Source organism: Penicillium canescens (assembly GCF_028828765.1).
Source record: "Penicillium canescens strain IBT 15451 chromosome Unknown utg000010l_segment0_segment0, whole genome shotgun sequence".
In the NCBI taxonomy this organism is placed as follows: Eukaryota; Fungi; Ascomycota; class Eurotiomycetes; order Eurotiales; family Aspergillaceae; genus Penicillium; species Penicillium canescens.
The window spans coordinates 2,546,339-2,563,094 of NW_026703972.1; the positions used below are offsets into that span (position 1 = coordinate 2,546,339).

Sequence of the window (16,756 nt, forward strand, 5' to 3'; positions counted from 1 at the left end):
TGTCCAGCATCACTTTAGTAATCCAGACCCCATCTTTAACGTAATTCGCTACCAAGCGGCCACCACCCAAAGTCGCCATCTCTAAACACATAGTAATGCGATTGATTACAACATGATATTTCAACAACGGTAGGCTACATGGAGTTTTCCTAATAGCCTAATGTTTTTTGGGTGACATCTAGCTTCTCTAGGGAGTTTGCAAAATATTTGTGACTTCGTGATTGCTTCATATATATTTCTGGCTTTGAGCAACATAGTTCTCAAAACCATAATATTATAGCGTTCCAGTGTTCTTGAAATTCATATATAGGGTTAAGAATCCTTACCAATAGCTATCTAATGAGAGTTAAAATCACACAATAACGCGGTTATTGAAATATAAGGTTGTAAAAGATTGCATTTACTATGTGTTTTGGAGATGGCCGCTCGGTGGTGGTGGCCACTCGGTAGTGAAGTACGTTATCACAACATAACTCCTATGCGATGTAGCATGGATATGATGAAGCTCAGCAACGGCACTACCCCTGGCCCTTTACAGGCGGGTTTTGCCATTCCTGAGATGGTGCGCTGCAAGTCTCATGCAGGTAAGATTTTCATGTAGATACGAAGCAATCGCTGGGATTGCTGTCCATTATCCCAAGGCACCGTCTGTGCTTCGCCACTTCTGAGGGACGGAAAGCCCACCGGTAGAGTCCATAATATTACCCATGTGCAGGAGGCCTTGCCTGAATTGGCTCGCTGCGTCATCCAAGCCGTGCAATGAAGGGGGCAAATCACCATATGCAAAGAATTCTGGACACCGTGGTTCAAGAAACGAAGAGGAGAGGATAGGTAACCCATACACAGTGTCAGAGGAACATAAATAGTTCCTATTATCCCCTGAATGCCATCTAATACGTGTTCTACGGACCAATTTTCTATAATTTCAAATGCCACAGCACCGTGCCCCCCGCTCATGCTGGGCGAGAACCTTTCCCTGGCCACAGATGCTTTGAAAGCAGCCGGCACATCCTCATCCACTGTTCTGATAGTCGGTGGTGGAGTCACGGGGCTCGTAACCGCTTGGGTGCTCCTTGATAGAGGCTATCACGTAACCATTGTCTCAAAGGAATGGGCGTCATGGACTAAAGCACAACGACTTACTTCTCAGATTGCGGGTGCACTGTGGGAGTATCCTCCAGCAGTCTGTGGTCAACACACAGACAATGTCTCTCTCTATAACTCCAAGAGATGGTGCATGGTGGCATATCAGATATGGGACACCATCGCTTCTGATCCAGAAATGGCTGCCCTTTCCGGTGTGAGGATGAGGCGTTCACATTTCTTCTTCCCAAATGCCGTCGAGGATGATCCTGCTCAGCTGCAGAAGATGGAAGAAATTCAGAAGAGCGGGATCCGGGGATTTATTCGCGACCGTCACCTTCTTCGAGTTCCAGATGTCAATAGCGCATACGGAGTTGTCGACGCATATGAGCATCTTGCGCCGATTATTGATACGGACCGTGCTATGAAGTGGCTAATGGAGCTGGTGCAAGCTAAGGGTGCCCGCCTCGTCACTGAATATATTCGTGGCGATCTCTTCGCCCAAGAAAATGCACTGCTAGAACGCTTCGGCGCCAATGTTATTGTCAATGCTACCGGCTTAGCTGGCGCCGAAACGGCTGGAGACAAGTCCTGTTACCCGATCCGTGGGGCCTTGATTCGTGTCATCAACGATGGGGCCGACTTCCCGAAGATAAATCAAGCTATGACCATCACAGCTGATGCGGCCCACGACGCTAATGAGATCGTTTTTATCGTCCCCCGTAACGACAACATCCTTTTACTTGGCGGAATCGCCGAGTCACACGAGTGGAATCTCGATCATACCATCGATACTCCGATCGTCAAACGGATGCGCAAGCGATGCGAAGCATTCTTCCCGCAGCTCAAGAAAGCACGTGTGGACCCTGAATATCCACTTGTGCAAGGGCTGCGTCCATTCCGTGGAAAAAATGTGCGCGTGGAGCGGGAGCTTAGAAGGAAACGGGTTGTATGGAACGGGAACATGTCCAAACTCATACCCAGCCGCATTGTGCATTCTTACGGGCAGGGCGGTGCAGGATGGAGCCTGTCATTCGGATGTGCGGCTGATGTTGCGGATCTAGTTGCGGAAGCTTTGCAAGATTTGGATGCGGTGCCCATGGCAATGGCAGAGGAATCTATGGACGACGAAACATCGGGTGTCCAGCAGACGTACAAGGCAAGACTGTGAACGAGCCAGAATAAATACTAGTCGAGTTTTGCATATTTATTTCAATATCTATATTTGATTCATTCTTTCAAGAGATCGAGTGCAATCCGGGAGATTAACGAGAGCGCTTCAAAGCGGGCGTTGACATTATTGAGGCGTTGACTAGTCATGCATCACTTAGGGTATTCACACCCCAGGAGGGTACCCTTGCTTCCTGCACCTCAGTTAGTCTAATCGTTACTTGTATTAGGGTTAATTGTCTTCTAAGTCGGTACTGAAGTCGCTATCAGATCCGTTGTCCGAGAAGATCTCGCTCGGGTCTAAGCTAGCATTGCTTTGTTTCTCTCTATCATCAGACCTAACTAGTCGGGGACGAGGCACCATGGTCGACACAGTCGTGCACGAGGAAGAGGTTTAAAAGGACGGGAGTTGCTGCAAGAGATGCTAGTGGGAGGAAAGCCTCAAGAAAGTTCTCAGCCAATATCGTGTTGCCTGTAGGCGCCGTTGGTGACTGCACCAGTGATCTATTAGAGTTCGGAACCATCAATTTCGAATCACTGGGGGAGATCCCTTGATTGAGACGCGTCTCAGGTCTCGGGATGAGCTAGCCCGACCGTCCGATCCGACGAACCTACTTTTTGCCAACAAGGGTAACCGCTCATAGCGCACGCAGAGCATCGATTCAGGTGTTCCCAAGGTGTTCGTCGGGTCAAATTCAGCAGCAGCCGTAATCCTAGCGATACTGCCGTCACCCTGCAGGCAAGCCTCGAAGCCTAGGACGGGTTCAGCTTTATGGCTAGCCGCTACACTTGGAAAGAGTGTGAAAATCTAAGGATCGCTATGACTTAAGTGTCTTACAATCTGAATTCATCACTCTGCGCCTCTATATGGATCATCACGGTCTAGGATCAGGGAGCTGCGGGCCCAAGACGAGGGAAGAGTATGCATTGAAGCAGGTTCATTCACCTTCGGGATCCATCTCAAGTAGATTCTCATTATCACAATAACAATCAACAATCGAGTAAAGGCATCATTTAATATCAGCGGCATCTTTGTTCTTTTCGTAGTATTCGTTCAGAACATCGGCCAGGTTTACCCGCGGCCAATTCTAATCTGATCCGCTATTTACGCCAGGCGGGGTATCAGTCAACAGCAGACTTCTCTTGGGTATTTAGGGATCAATCTGCGGGGGTCTACGTCCTCCGAGCAAATATTTCACATACGCTAAATAATTCCCAGTGGACAAGAAATAAGAGATCGTGAACTGCAATAACCTAGTATTCAGGCAGAGGCAGCTTTTTAGCTGTCGAGACGTTGTGCTAGCTAGTGCTTACAGACCGTGGCAAAGCTAAACGGCTGCTGAAAGCCCTTTTGTGCCGTGTAAGGCGGCAATAAGCACGACCCGATGAAAAATTTGTTGGTCACCGATCATCTTGTGATAAATTTGGGGACGGTACGGTGACATACAATTAGTGTTGAGTACCCAAATTTTACGAACAGATAATAGCAAAACTAGCATAGTTGGTGAAAAGTGAGGTTGCTTTACTTATTCACACGAATATGTTCACTTTGGCTGAGATTGTGCGAGGGGAGAGGAACTTCTTCGGATCACTAGGCTCACTGGCGAGCGAGCCGGTCAGCACAGAATCATCGCACGTCTGATTGGCAAAGAAGCTTTACAGTGACTGGATGGGTTCCACAAAGCAGATAGATGTTTGCGGCTCTGGGAGTGAAGCAAATTAACTTTTGTCCTCGGCCGTTCCGTCTAATGCCTGCTGGTCCTACTACCGAGCATGCGGCGTAACTCTGGCAGCGAGATTGTTCGATTCGTTGAGCCACGGCTGATCCACGAGATTCCAGCCCTACAAAGGCTTCGAGAAAGCTTGTCAACTCCGCATTAGGAGAAAGAAAGGCCCGCTGCTGGCGTTTCACCTGCACTCTCGCCCTGGAGGACTCTGACAAGGCTGGCAAGCTCAAGCAGAGACCGCCCCTAAGTACGTTATCACCCCGAGTTTCTCCGTAACAACGATCCCGAGAAAGTGGAATGGAGGAGATGTCTGGGATGAGCAGGAATACAACTATATAACAAAACGGGATGCCCGGACCTCTGCGAACCACTACATTCTTCCCCAAACAGCGCTCAAGGCTAACGACGTCTCTAAGCGTGACAAGAAGAAGGCTCTGTAACATCGCTAGACCAGACTGCTGTGGGTTTTTATTATCTTTTCGTATCTCTCATGCGCTAGAAGATGAGAACGCCAAAAGATCGTGCTTATCTCCCGAGAGAGATCTTTCTCCTCGCAGCGGAGAATCTCAACCCTCGTGACCAATTATCACTCTTACGCGCCGTTCCTGTCCTCGTCAGACTCGTGACATTTCGACACACTTCTATTCAGGATGAAGAAGGAAATACAATCTTACACCTTCTCGCAAGAGAAGCTGACAGCAAACTAAAAGAGCTGCTACTGGCGAAGAATAGTACTCAAGCGGACCTGAAGAACAAGAATGGTCGAACGCCACTGTCTTACGCAGCTATGTGTGGACATCAAGAAGTCGTAAAGCTACTGATTCAGCGAGATGATGTGGAAGCAGACTCGAACGATAATTATGGTCGGACCCCACTGTCATACGCAGCTGGGTGTGGACGTGAAGCGGTGGTGAAGCTGCTACTGGAGCGAGATGATGTCGACGCGAACCCGAAGGATGACGATGGTCGGACGCCACTGTGGCATGCTGTTTATTTTGGACATGAAACGGTGGTGAAGCTGCTACTGGAGCGAGACGATGTCGACGCGAACCCGAAGGATGACGATGGTCGGACGCCACTGTGGCATGCTGCTTATTATGGACATGAAGCGGTGGTAAAGCTGCTTCTGGAGCGAGATGATGTCGACGCGAACTCGAAGGATGAGAATGGTCGGTCGCCACTGTCGTATGCTGCTTATTTTGGATGTGAATCGGTGGTGAAGCTGCTACTGGAGCGAGATGATGCGGAGGCGGACTCGAAGGACAGTGTTGGTCGGACACCACTCTGGCATGCAGCTTATCATGGATATGAAGCGGTGGTGAAGCTGTTTCTGGAACGAGATGATGTCGAGGCGGACTCGAAGGATGACGATGGTCGGACGCCACTGTCGCATGCTGCTTATTACGGATGTGAAGCGATGGTGAACTTGCTACTGGAGCGAGATGATGTAGAGGCAGACTCGAAGGACAATGATGGTCGGACACCACTGTCGAGGGCGGCGTCTCGGACTGGATGGACTGGATGTGAACGGGTGGTGAAGCTTTTTCTGGAACGAGATGATGTCGAGGCGGACTCGAAGGATGACGATGGTCGGACGCCACTGTCGCATGCTGCTTATTACGGATGTGAAGCGGTGGTGAAGCTCCTACTGGAGCGAGATGATGTAGAGGTGGACTCGAAGGACAATGATGGTCAGACCCCACTGTCGAGGGCGGCGGGTCAGACTGGACGGTATGGACGTGAAGCGGTGGTGGAGCTTCTCACCTCCCTGTCGTAAATAGCCAGCGGAAATTCAAGCAGATATGCGAGAGGATGATCAGGCTCAACAACAGCAGGACATGATACTTGACGTAGCGTTCTAAGTGAGAAGCAATGCAGACTCACTGCTTAGTGTACAGACACGACCTCTCTGAGTAGGGGTCGGCACGAATACATATTGTGTGCCCCAACCCGCGGCGCCATTTCCTTACCCTCGAGATTTAAGGAGCAGAGAAATGATTAATGTATACATATTGCAACATATGTACTGGATAATATCAGGCAGTTGAAGCCTTTCTCTTTCCGTTCAATCCCGGGCCGCCAGTAATCGACAAAGGAAAGGGAACACCATGTGGCGTTAACCGGAAATACATTACAAATTCTAATACAAAGGGCAGCTCCCCTCAGCCAGTAGTAGTCTGCGTAAACTCCTTATCCACTTTAATCTCAGACAGGGGAATCTGATCCTCGTCAGAGCGACGACCACTAACCTTCTGACCCTTCACATTAGTGTACGTTTTCGCGCGATCATAGCTAGGCCTGAACACAGCATCCATGCGAGTCTGTACAGACACCGAGTCCGAATCATCTGGTAAGTGATAGAAAGAAAGACGATTCGAATTATTTGAGCGTTGGATAATAGCGGCTGTACCCTCCACGGTCTGTGAAGGCTCGGTCACCCCCCGTTCGTGGCTTCGGTCCTTGTCCCATTTGTTCTTCTGAAGATACCCATAACACTGCCGTCAACAACCAGCAAGCGTGCTATGAGGTGGAGAGCAGGGCGGAGGGTTGGGAGATTGGCTGAAATGATGACGGCGGGCATTTTGAGGGCGGTCCAGCCGACTGTTGGGTCGAGAGTGCAAGCATGCCATCGTGCTCATTTTTGCCCAGCTCAAGAAAGCAGACAGCTTGGGCAGGGTCTGCTGTGGTGAGATCGACATTGGAGGGGTCAAATGAGGAAGCCATAATAAATGAGAAACGCGCTGTGCGAACGGCGTGATCGAGATAGAGGCTTAAGTTATCTCATTTGGTGGGAATAAATACACCAGTAATGACCATTATGAGTACCTTACAGGAGTGCTGCTGGGGCGGACTTGAGTACCTTGGCGTCCAAGTGCAAAACTCTGTTTAGGGCCCATCCGCCATCTATAGACTAGTCGGGTTCTAGCTCAGTGGGTGTCAAAAAAGGTAAAGCAATTTAGCTGCGCGTTATCCGGAGTCAGCTTATCCCCATCATAGCTGGTCGGCGTGAGTAATGTGCAACCGAGGGGGTAATGAAGAATGACTGACTGCATCTATATCATGTCGTAATGCTAGTTCTGTAATATCAATGTACGAGCGCAGTCGGTTTATCACTCTGGACGGGCGTTCTGAAAGTTCCTTATATGTCCAGCCATATGCTAAGAAACCCCGAAGAATCAATGCTGTGGCCACGTTATCTAGTGAGCAAGCTTTCTCCAGAATTCCAGGCTGCTGCAACCTAAGGTACTCCAATAGAAGTGATACGTCTCCCTTACTTAGTTTTCTCTCCCACCTGTTTCAATCTAGTCAGTTTCTTGCAAACGTATGGAAGGCATAGTAACACACTTACACTGTGTTTACCTGGCTACCAAGCATGAGCAATAGCCCAGGGCCAGCATCCATAAGAATCTGCATGTATCGTTGGCCAGCCTTGCGATCGGCTTTTACAGCGTTTATGGAGGCTGATATGCTCGCTGCCTGCAAAGACAGAGCTGCAGACTTTCTGCCACGGCCACGGGATAAGCGGAGAAAGTCGGAAGTGGCCAACTGTTCAAGATCATGTTCCAAGAATATGTGACAGAGGCGACTGGCACAGTCATAATCATCGCGGCCACGCTTCACCCGAAGAAAACCATGGAACAGTCGCTGAAAGCGCGCGACTGGACCTGTACCAACGCCAGAGAAAATCCTTTCCCGGGTGGACCAAAGGTTCGCGTACCTTGCTCCATCGAGTTCCATGGCATTGATTAAACCCTGGAGCGCTCGGGCTAGATAGGTTGCCCTTGAGTTTCGAGATCCCAATCTGGTCCTGAAGAAAGCCGCCGCATCCGCATGTTTCTCCAGAGGAGCATAGGCCGCATCAGTAGAGCCACTTTCAATCACCCTGTCTGGCCGGGAGGAAACGGATGAACGCAATTCAGAAGCAACCAGCTTGTCGCTGGTTGTCTCTAATCCCTCTGGAATGAAAGGGAAACAAGTCCATTGTTCAGGACCAGCTACAATAGGGCTCGATGCAGCTTCAGCTATGAAAGGGGTGATATCACGCGAAGAACTTTGTTGACAAGGTTCCATAGACCTTTCTACCTCCAAGGCCATGGTAGCTGCCCCTTCCGGATATGATGGCGAGCTGAAGAGGATCTGTCGTTCGATTTCTGTGCATCGGAACACAAAGCCGCGAAAGCACCCAAGTAGACCCTTATAACGCCGCTCAGATTTAGGAAATAACACAATGAGGGTGCCATACTCACCGATGAGTTGACAATAAGGGACGGAGAAAGCGTCCCGAGTATCCCGGCTATAAATTGCTCGTTGGTTTCATAATCCATCAGAATTAGGGACCTGCTAGGCCGTACAAAACAAATTCAGGGGGCAAAAAAGTCGAGAGAGATAGCTAGAGCCGCAACGTCGGCCTTTTTTTTGGACTGAATTATTCGAACAAGTTTGAGAGACAATGACTTCAAGTGAGAGCGGGATAATTCCTGGCCAATTTAACCGAGAGCAACGCGGTATGTATTTACCCCTATTCCAGATCAATGTGAAACTTATATAAATGCACGAGTGAAGTTACAGCTTTGGCTGGAGCTGACAGGCTGCTTTAGTTAGATTAAAATGCTGGTATTTAAACATTCCCGCCACATTCGGTGGGATCAACCATGTGGAGCTCTTGCATAGAGTTTCCAGTACTGTGCCTGGCTGTCTGCAGAAAACGCGGAATTTATGAGTGGAACTGACCAGCCGGTCAAGCTAACGTGCATAAGACAATAGTAAAATAAGTTATTGTCCCACAAAGGCTACGCTAACTGCGTTACTTCGGTGAAATATAAACTTTGCTTCGTAAGGCCCCGTTAAGGACGCTGAGGAAATAATTCGAGAGTCAGAAATGAAACGCAGCCGAGACTTCCCGGCTACTGCGCAGCGCCGTTACTACCGAGTCAGTATCTATCAATGGAATGGCTCAGAACCCTTGGTGTAATGGCAGATTCCACCCAATCTTTCCATCCGGCGTCTAACCACGCAGACTTGCTGTGGATGCCTGAACAAGCGACTTTAATTTTTCGAAGCTCCCGCTTGCTTAGTAGCGATATTGCCTACCGAGAAGCACAATCCAATAGGCTAAGTGGATCCAGGGTATAACGAAGAATTATGGCTTCCAACTTCAACAGTAGGATAGGCTTCCACACCGCCTGTGGCCAAAGACAATTATTACCCGTGGCCAGCGACGGGTGTTTCGCTTTCTCTAAAGTGATACTCTTCTAGAGTGAGCTGCAAATTTCCAGTGTAGACACAAAAATTAGCCTACCTTTAATGTACTGCATTTCCTGGTGAGGTAGGGAGGCATTCGTCCGGTTGCGAGTATCAGGAATTTGCAGTAGACTCAGATTCAGCCCCAGTTCGCTGGAACGGCCCGTTTTATTGGGATCGACATTCTACATTACTTTTCCAGCAGTCCTGTGCTGTAAACCAAATAAAACCAAGTTTCGCCGCCAATTCCTCCATCCCCCTATATTTTTCTTCTTTCGTCTTTTGCGAGAACCGACCATGTAAAGCAAGCTCACGGTCTTCTCGTGTTTGCTATAGCGCCGTTCGTGCATAACTTCTATCACAGCAATGGATGACAAAAACTTATACCAGCGATGCTAACCATCTCCTCTACTAGGTACTTTTATCGTCCTCAACTACCAACGCTATGGGCCTCGTGAAGTCCAAACAAGCTGATGAGCGAAAGGGATCCATCCAGCGCCATGCCAGTATACAACGGACGATCAAGGGTGGCAAGGAGACGATCGACCGGACCATCAATATCGTGCTACTGGGTGTGCTATATCTGCAGACGGAAGCTGGTTGTCCACAACATTAACCCCTTCGTCTGGTGCTGGAAAATTTGGAAAGTCTACCTTCAATACATGTAAGCAAATGCACATCATCCACCATCAGGGTTTCTCTGAAGAGGAGTGCCAGCAGGCACGTGCTGTGATCGACTCATATATCGTCGTTGCGTTCAGATTTCTATTAGATATCATGCATGCTGAGAAAATCAGGTTCGAGCATAAGAGGATTGAAGTTTCACGAAGTCCACGTCGGTCTTTCATCCAAGCTGGTTACTGCTTGGCCATCAGCCGATCTTTTGGTGAACACGGATCCAGATTCTGGTTCTGCCAAAGCGTTCTCAAATCTCGAAGTTCATGACGGCGTGAATGTCATGTGGGGTGATGCAGGCGTCCAACAGGCTGTTGCTCTGGAACGCAGGTTTGCTCTTCATGACGACCTGGTTTATTACGCGCATCTACCATCTTCTCAAATCCATGCTAACAATCTTTCTGGGCGTCTATAACTTCTTTGACCGCATATTTACCCGAAACACGGTATCTAACAAACAAGGCATGCTGCGAGTTCGAATTCGGACAACAGATATCACGGACACGCTGTTCGAGCTTGCACAGATGAATATTCGCATGATAGATGTTGGCGGCCAACGATCTGAATGGGAAAAATGGATCCACAGTTTTGACGGCATTCAGTGCCTGCTCTTTATGGTTGCCTTCTATGGATACTATCAATGTCTGATTGAAGTCCACTATGCCGTATGTCTACTCCCATCTCTACAGCGTCAGTCACTTATGGACGACCTCTACAGCTTAAACGTATGAAGCCATGATGCTGTTTGAATCTCTAGTGAACTGCAAATGGTTCGAGCGCAAGCCCATCCTTCTCCTCTTGGGAAAAGCCGGTTTGTTCAAGCGCAAGCTCCCTATCTCCTTCTTTTAAATCACTTTCCGGACTACACTGGATCCAACAGCGACTTTGGCAGTGCGGCACAGTATTTTGCAGAGAGGTTCTTACGCCAAAAATTTGGGGCTGAAAGTAAATTCACGTAAAAGTAACAAACATGGAAATTTGCATCGTTGAGCTGGTGTTACTGTTGGGCCTCTGGGTAGACAAATCGCAAGGTGGTGTGAGGTTAATAGAGACGGGGATTGCTTTCCTTAGCTTAGAGCATAATCAGCAAAGACGATCCTGTAAGCCACTGTAAATCTTTTCCTTCCCAAGTTCTGAGACAAATGCCTCAAAGTAAGACTAAAACGGATAAAGAGAGATATCCTCTTCCGCCAATTAGGACAGTTATGCCGTCTTGATATTACTGTACGGAAGACCTTTTGGCAAGACAGGATATCACCTTTCTGTTGCTCTTAACCCTTTGTGGGGACGAAGAGTCCCCTTTCATCGATTTCAGGCAATAGGCTAGTACAGCGAAGGTGTGAGAAAGAAGATGAATCGAAGCTTCGTGCTTGGCGGAAAGACGCAGAGAAAATGGCGGCCGATTTGGCGGCTAAGGAATTGGAGGAAACACTTGAAATGAGGAGGATGATACATTATTGGCTAATGAGGCTATTGATGGGCTTTATTTCATGGATCCTGGACCTTACACGTCTAAAAAATGAGCTAGAAGTTGAAGAAATTGGATATTTGCATTATGGCTGTTAATTGCATTATGGCTATGGGACACCCCCTACTCGAAGGGTGGGGGGTCGTCCCGTGACACGGCTATATAAAAACACACTCTCAAGTACTCAATTGGCTATGCCCATACTAGTCCGTACTGTAACGACCACGTTCCGACAGCTTGTCATCTGGAAAACCCAAGACCCCGTATAATTCAAAAACAAAACAAGCTGTAGTGGACGGGCGTTAGAGCTAGGAGTATTCAGAAGAAATGTTTTTGACGAAGGAAAAAGGAGATTGGTGATAACGAAGAGTAATATAGCTCGTAGCCTAGGTGTAGGATTCCAATGATAACACACCCTGGCGTGGCTGGATCCTAGAGACTAGAGTGAAGCTTCTAGGCACTATTGTGCTTGCTCATAGGAGCTATTACCACGGCTCCTGAGAATTAGTAGCTCCCAGGAATAAATAGTGCGATACTGGAGACGAGGCACGCGTTCCTGGTTCTAATACGAGGACTCATCACGACGTGCTGCAGCTTTTGGAAATCTGGCGATGGCGGTGTGTACGGAGAAGCGCATGCAGAACAACTCATACCTGCATTCCTGCACTTCCCCTCTTTTGCCGCCCAAAGAACTAGAAAGCCATGGCACACACTCCGCTGCTTTGAAAATTTTCTTAAATTGACCTGGCTTTCCTCATTTCCACTTTCTTTCTCTCCATACTGCAAGGACCGACGACAATGGCAAAGAAGAGATCCAAGCAGCATCCAACCCAAGAGGAACCCGCGAGTCCGATGTCTGTCCAGGTATCTCCGAAGATTGATTATGTCCAGCCATTATCATCGTAAGCGCTGTTGGTCCATTAAAATCAATTATACCTGACCTTTTTATAGACCGTATGAAGCCCCAGTCGTGACCGCCACGATCGGGAATAAGAAATATTGCATTCCGGGATATTGTCTTCGGAAATGCCCACAATTTGAGCAACAGTCGGTGTTGTATTCATACATTACCCTGCCTGATGTTCACGAGGATGTTGGCCATACCCTTGTGCATTTCCTATATTCAGGATGCTACGAGACGATAAACTCATCAGTCGAGGCGGGCACATCCAGTGTGGTAAGAGAGTATAAGAGAAGTGTCCTGGTTTACCAGGCATCCAGGACATACGAGCTTCCTGCTCTTGAAGCCTTTGCCAGACATTACATAGAACGGTTCGGCGAAGAAATGTCTATGAGTGATGTACTGCGGATTACAAGGGAGATCTTTTCAAAACTTCCCGACGACGAGATCTGGCTTCCGAAGTATATCGAAAGAAACCTCCAGCAGTCGTTGAGGTCTAGCAAGTCAGAATTCGATCTGGATGAACTTTACAATGCCCTCGGCCAGGATCATTATTTCGATAATACTGTGACGAAAATGATGCTCGAGATACTTCTTCGTTCCCAAGAAATCACCTCGCAGGACGGGAAGAGCCCATGCGAACAGATGCACAGTCATGGGAACGGAGAGAGAAATGCATCAATAGACGAATCCCTGGACAAGATAACTAATGGGCGACAGTACACAGAAGAGTCAACTAATGGAAATCTCGCTTTTGTGGAGGCTGTTGCTGCCGCTGAGCCTATTGCTGCCGCTGAGCCTGTTGCTGCCGCTGAGCCTGTTGCTGCCGCTGAGCCTGTTCCTGCCGATTGGCCTGATGCTGCCGATTGGCCTGATGCTGCTATCGACGAGCCTGCTGCTGCTGAGGACTCCCCGGATAAATTCCGTCCGACCGAAGTTTCGCTTGAAGATGTAGCTCTATATCAGAACTGGAAGAGCATGTCCTCAAAGAAGAGGGCTAAACGAACACGAACTCTTGTAGCAAGGGGTCTTCCAATCCCAGGGAAGGATGGCATAATTTCCATCTTCGTGGTGTGACGTTTTCTGTTCGAATATTTTCATTGTTCTTCATATTCGCTGAATTTTGCCGGAAATGACAGCTATTAGTTCGCCCGACAATGTCTGTTGGCCATTCTGCGAATGGCGCCCTTGTTTGCCACGATGCTTGCCTTGGTGTAGGCGACTGAGATACAATCACGCGTGGCGAATTTCAGTCAAAGACCATTGTCTTTCTTGCTAATGATGGGTTACAGTATGTGTCCTTCAGCAGATCGAGACACCTTAAACACAGATTCCATGTTCTGACCCAGTCTAAAACTTAGTGGTGTTGCTATTCTGGCAACAAAGAGAAATGTGCTTCAGTGGAAATCCGTACCCGACACTCACGCCTGTAGAGCAGGAAATAGGGAATTTTGAAAATGAAGGCACGGGTGCCTGTCCTAATTGAGGCCTGTTGAAGCCATGCATTCGTTTAGCCACCGTTGTTTGTCCCCCTTGGTTGATGACACCTAGGACCTGTGAAGTTCTAAAAGCTAGTCAAGGTGCAGAGCAAAGAATACCTCGCCATTCCAATTATAATGCGCTTAAGAGCCAGGGCCGCATTTTTTTGCTGGGTAAATTATCATTTCCTCAATTCGCCGCTCGACCAAGCCATGTACATAATCCATGTCAGATTTAGGAGTGAAAAGTGATGTTGAAAGCAACCAATATACGATATAGTGCATAAACAGGGAGTTTCAGAACGGCGAGATTGCGTCTAGTCCAGCTGAGCCTGCGAGGTCCTCCTTGGCTGCTTTGTGGTCCTCGGAAGGTTTGAAGCTCGTAAGGTCGCAGATACTGTTATAACTCGCTCTTGTTCTAATATGAATGAGTAAGAGCATGATTCTCTTTTACCTTGAACTTAAATAGAGTAAGTATTTCTGCTTCGCCGTGCTCGGTAATCCTCTACAGATAGCAGGGCTTTTATCTCAGACGCCGTCTCATTACTGCCTCCAGAAATCAGGTGGAAACTAAATCCACTAGGCTTGATGCGTTTGATATCGATTTCCTTAGGCTTGATGTCTTTCACGGCTGAAGTCTAAGAAAAGGGAGATTTTCCTTGCTTATGCGCACTTTCCGTCTCTGTCCGTATAAACAGCGAACAGATATCCATAGCCGTATCCAGATACAAACATGGACATCTTCATCGTCACTATCAATAATCGGTCAGGCTCCTGTTGACGATTGCATCTGTGCTAGGAATTTATCTCTTAACCCTAGGAGATTTCTTGCTCCCGGGGGCCCCAGAAACGTTTTTGGGAGCAAAAGCAGGTTCTAGGAGCCACGTAGCCCCAGGAAACCCGATGTAGCTTCTGGGGTCTGGTACACACACCACTGGGAATCAAAGCCGCGTTCCTGTTGACGACTTGTTGATTCCTGGGGCGATGATTTGGCCTCCTGGGGGATCCAATGACGCAGAATTGTGCGCAGGTCCGGTGAAGGTGTTTTGTGAGGGCTTTCGGCGATCTCGGAAGGCAAGCTATTGACTCTAGGACCCTAAAGTAAGCTCCCAGGGGCTCCACAGCTCCCAGATCTGGTCAATGTATTCCTAGAGCCAGTTCCGTATTCAGTCAGGAACGAAAAGTGAAGATCCCAGGGGTAGACCTCACTTTCCTAGAATTAGAAACAGCCCCAGGATCTCAAGAGTATTTCCTAGGGGATAAACAGCCCCTAGGAATGCTTTTGAGGTTCCCAGGGCCAACATATTGGTTCCCAGAGTAGGTTAACAAGCACGAGAGTTTGTCAGTCTCTTGCCTGTGGCTTTTCTGCCAACAATCCCCGCCTTCACGCGACACGGCTCCACCGAGATGAATCCTCTGTTTCTTTGGGCATCGCCGTTAGGTATCATGAAAACAGAACTTTTATCTACCACTACAGTTTCGAGCTCAGACATTTTCGGAATCACCGAAGCAGTCAATAGCTACTGGCTATGGTATATTGGTGTCCAGCACTTACGAGATGAAACGGTCGCGTTGTACTTCGGAGTTTAACCATCGGTATTTCATTTCTTGCTAATTTGATTCAAAATTGTATATCACGGCTATAACGGCTGTAACCTGTGATCACCTACGCTGAGTGGAATTGAGTCGTGCCGATCGGCGAAGCGCTGCAGCGGTGGAAGGTTGTCGCGGTAGATAAATTCCTGCTAGTCTGGCTGAGCGACGGGGCCCACCATCGGGAGATGATTCACTTGCTGCGAGGACGGAATGTGTTTCGGCATCCGATGAGGTGATTGGTAAAGGGCGAATCAAGGCATCTAGGGCACCTTCGTTTCGGCTGCGGTCATCAGTATCTTGGTCGTCTCAGAAATAAGGTCATCCACACTTACCACACACAGCATGACGTGCCAAACCCTGTATCTCGCTTTTCCAACCATTCTTCGGCGCATGACAGATGACAGAGCGATGTGCACTGACCGCAGTGTAAGATTACGCTCTCGTCCGCATGGTCTTCATCCTCGGTCTGGCAGAACACACAGTAGATGCTGTCGACGTGGATGCTGTCGACCGCTTGGCTCGGCCTGAGACTCTGCAGCGTCAAGTCTTGGACACCCACCCGGATATTAGTTGCCGATGAGAGGATGGCTGGTCGGGTCGGCGAAACGCGCCATGGAACACTGTTCGTCCGTAGCATTGCAGAAGTCACAAATGGATTGAATGGCTGCACTGGCTCGGGGTTGGTTGAAAGCCGCACCGGCGGGATTTGTCTGAGCCTGTGAGGAGGTGACGGGCCAGTGTTGTCTGATGCAGGGCGTCGCCTGGAGGCTGACGATGTCTGACGCTGGCCCCGATGTACAATGACTGATGGAGAGGCTATTCTGGAGCCATGTGGTACTCGCGCCTGGTTGCGGACGGCGGCTTCATACCACTGCTTGCCAACTTGGTCGGCCTGCCGTTGCCAGTGCCATCTCGCGCAGAGGAAGTCTCTGGCGACATCACAGAGCTTCGACTGCAACGATGACAGGTCAAATGGCTCTCTGGCGAGAGAGGTCAACTTTTGATGGCCGATCTTGGTGTCTTCAACTTTGATCGAGTTTTTGCACGGCTCGCCTTTTTTCGTCGTCCCGCAACAAGAGCCAGGACCGCCATTGGGGCTGACCTCTATCTCACAAACAAGAAACGGATTCCAAGGCAGCATGGTAGTTATTGAGGTGGTCGTCAAAGGCGGAAAATGCTTCGGATTGTGGTGTTGGGCAATCCACTGCGGCGTTCCCTCGCCAGCTTTATATGCCATCGCCGTGGGCTCCTTACCTACATGGCTGCGTGGCTGGCATGGAACGCTTCCTTGAAACAGTCGGTACGTCGAAGAATGCATTCACACACAGTATGCGCCGTATACAGCCGATCAGTGGCCTGCATGAAGGGATATCATTCCAGACCACTGCTGCAATCAGCTGCACATTTGACTATCCAT

At 48.8% G+C, this 16,756-nt stretch overlaps 4 protein-coding genes across 4 annotated transcripts; 2 read left to right on the forward strand and 2 right to left on the reverse strand.

Annotated features, from left to right (window-relative positions):
* Positions 1-955: 955 nt before the first annotated feature.
* N7446_012467 (FAD-dependent oxidoreductase) lies at positions 956-2,254 on the forward strand (the record flags this gene model as incomplete). Its single annotated transcript, XM_058521209.1, has 1 exon — positions 956-2,254. One exon carries the CDS (start codon positions 956-958, stop codon positions 2,252-2,254), a length of 1,299 nt encoding a protein of 432 aa, XP_058366575.1.
* Positions 2,255-6,142: 3,888 nt separating this feature from the next.
* Positions 6,143-6,561, reverse strand: N7446_012468 (uncharacterized protein; the record flags this gene model as incomplete). The annotated part of the gene is made up of 2 exons (XM_058521210.1): positions 6,143-6,327; positions 6,468-6,561. The coding sequence occupies 2 exons, from the start codon at positions 6,559-6,561 to the stop codon at positions 6,143-6,145; spliced, it is 279 nt and encodes a 92-aa protein (XP_058366576.1).
* A 690-nt stretch (positions 6,562-7,251) lies between these two features.
* On the reverse strand, positions 7,252-8,075 carry N7446_012469 (uncharacterized protein; the record flags this gene model as incomplete). The annotated part of the gene is made up of 2 exons (XM_058521211.1): positions 7,252-7,282; positions 7,330-8,075. 2 exons carry the CDS (start codon positions 8,073-8,075, stop codon positions 7,252-7,254), a joined length of 777 nt encoding a protein of 258 aa, XP_058366577.1.
* Positions 8,076-12,162: 4,087 nt separating this feature from the next.
* On the forward strand, positions 12,163-13,342 carry N7446_012470 (uncharacterized protein; the record flags this gene model as incomplete). The annotated part of the gene is made up of 2 exons (XM_058521212.1): positions 12,163-12,266; positions 12,316-13,342. The coding sequence occupies 2 exons, from the start codon at positions 12,163-12,165 to the stop codon at positions 13,340-13,342; spliced, it is 1,131 nt and encodes a 376-aa protein (XP_058366578.1).
* Positions 13,343-16,756: the final 3,414 nt, after the last annotated feature.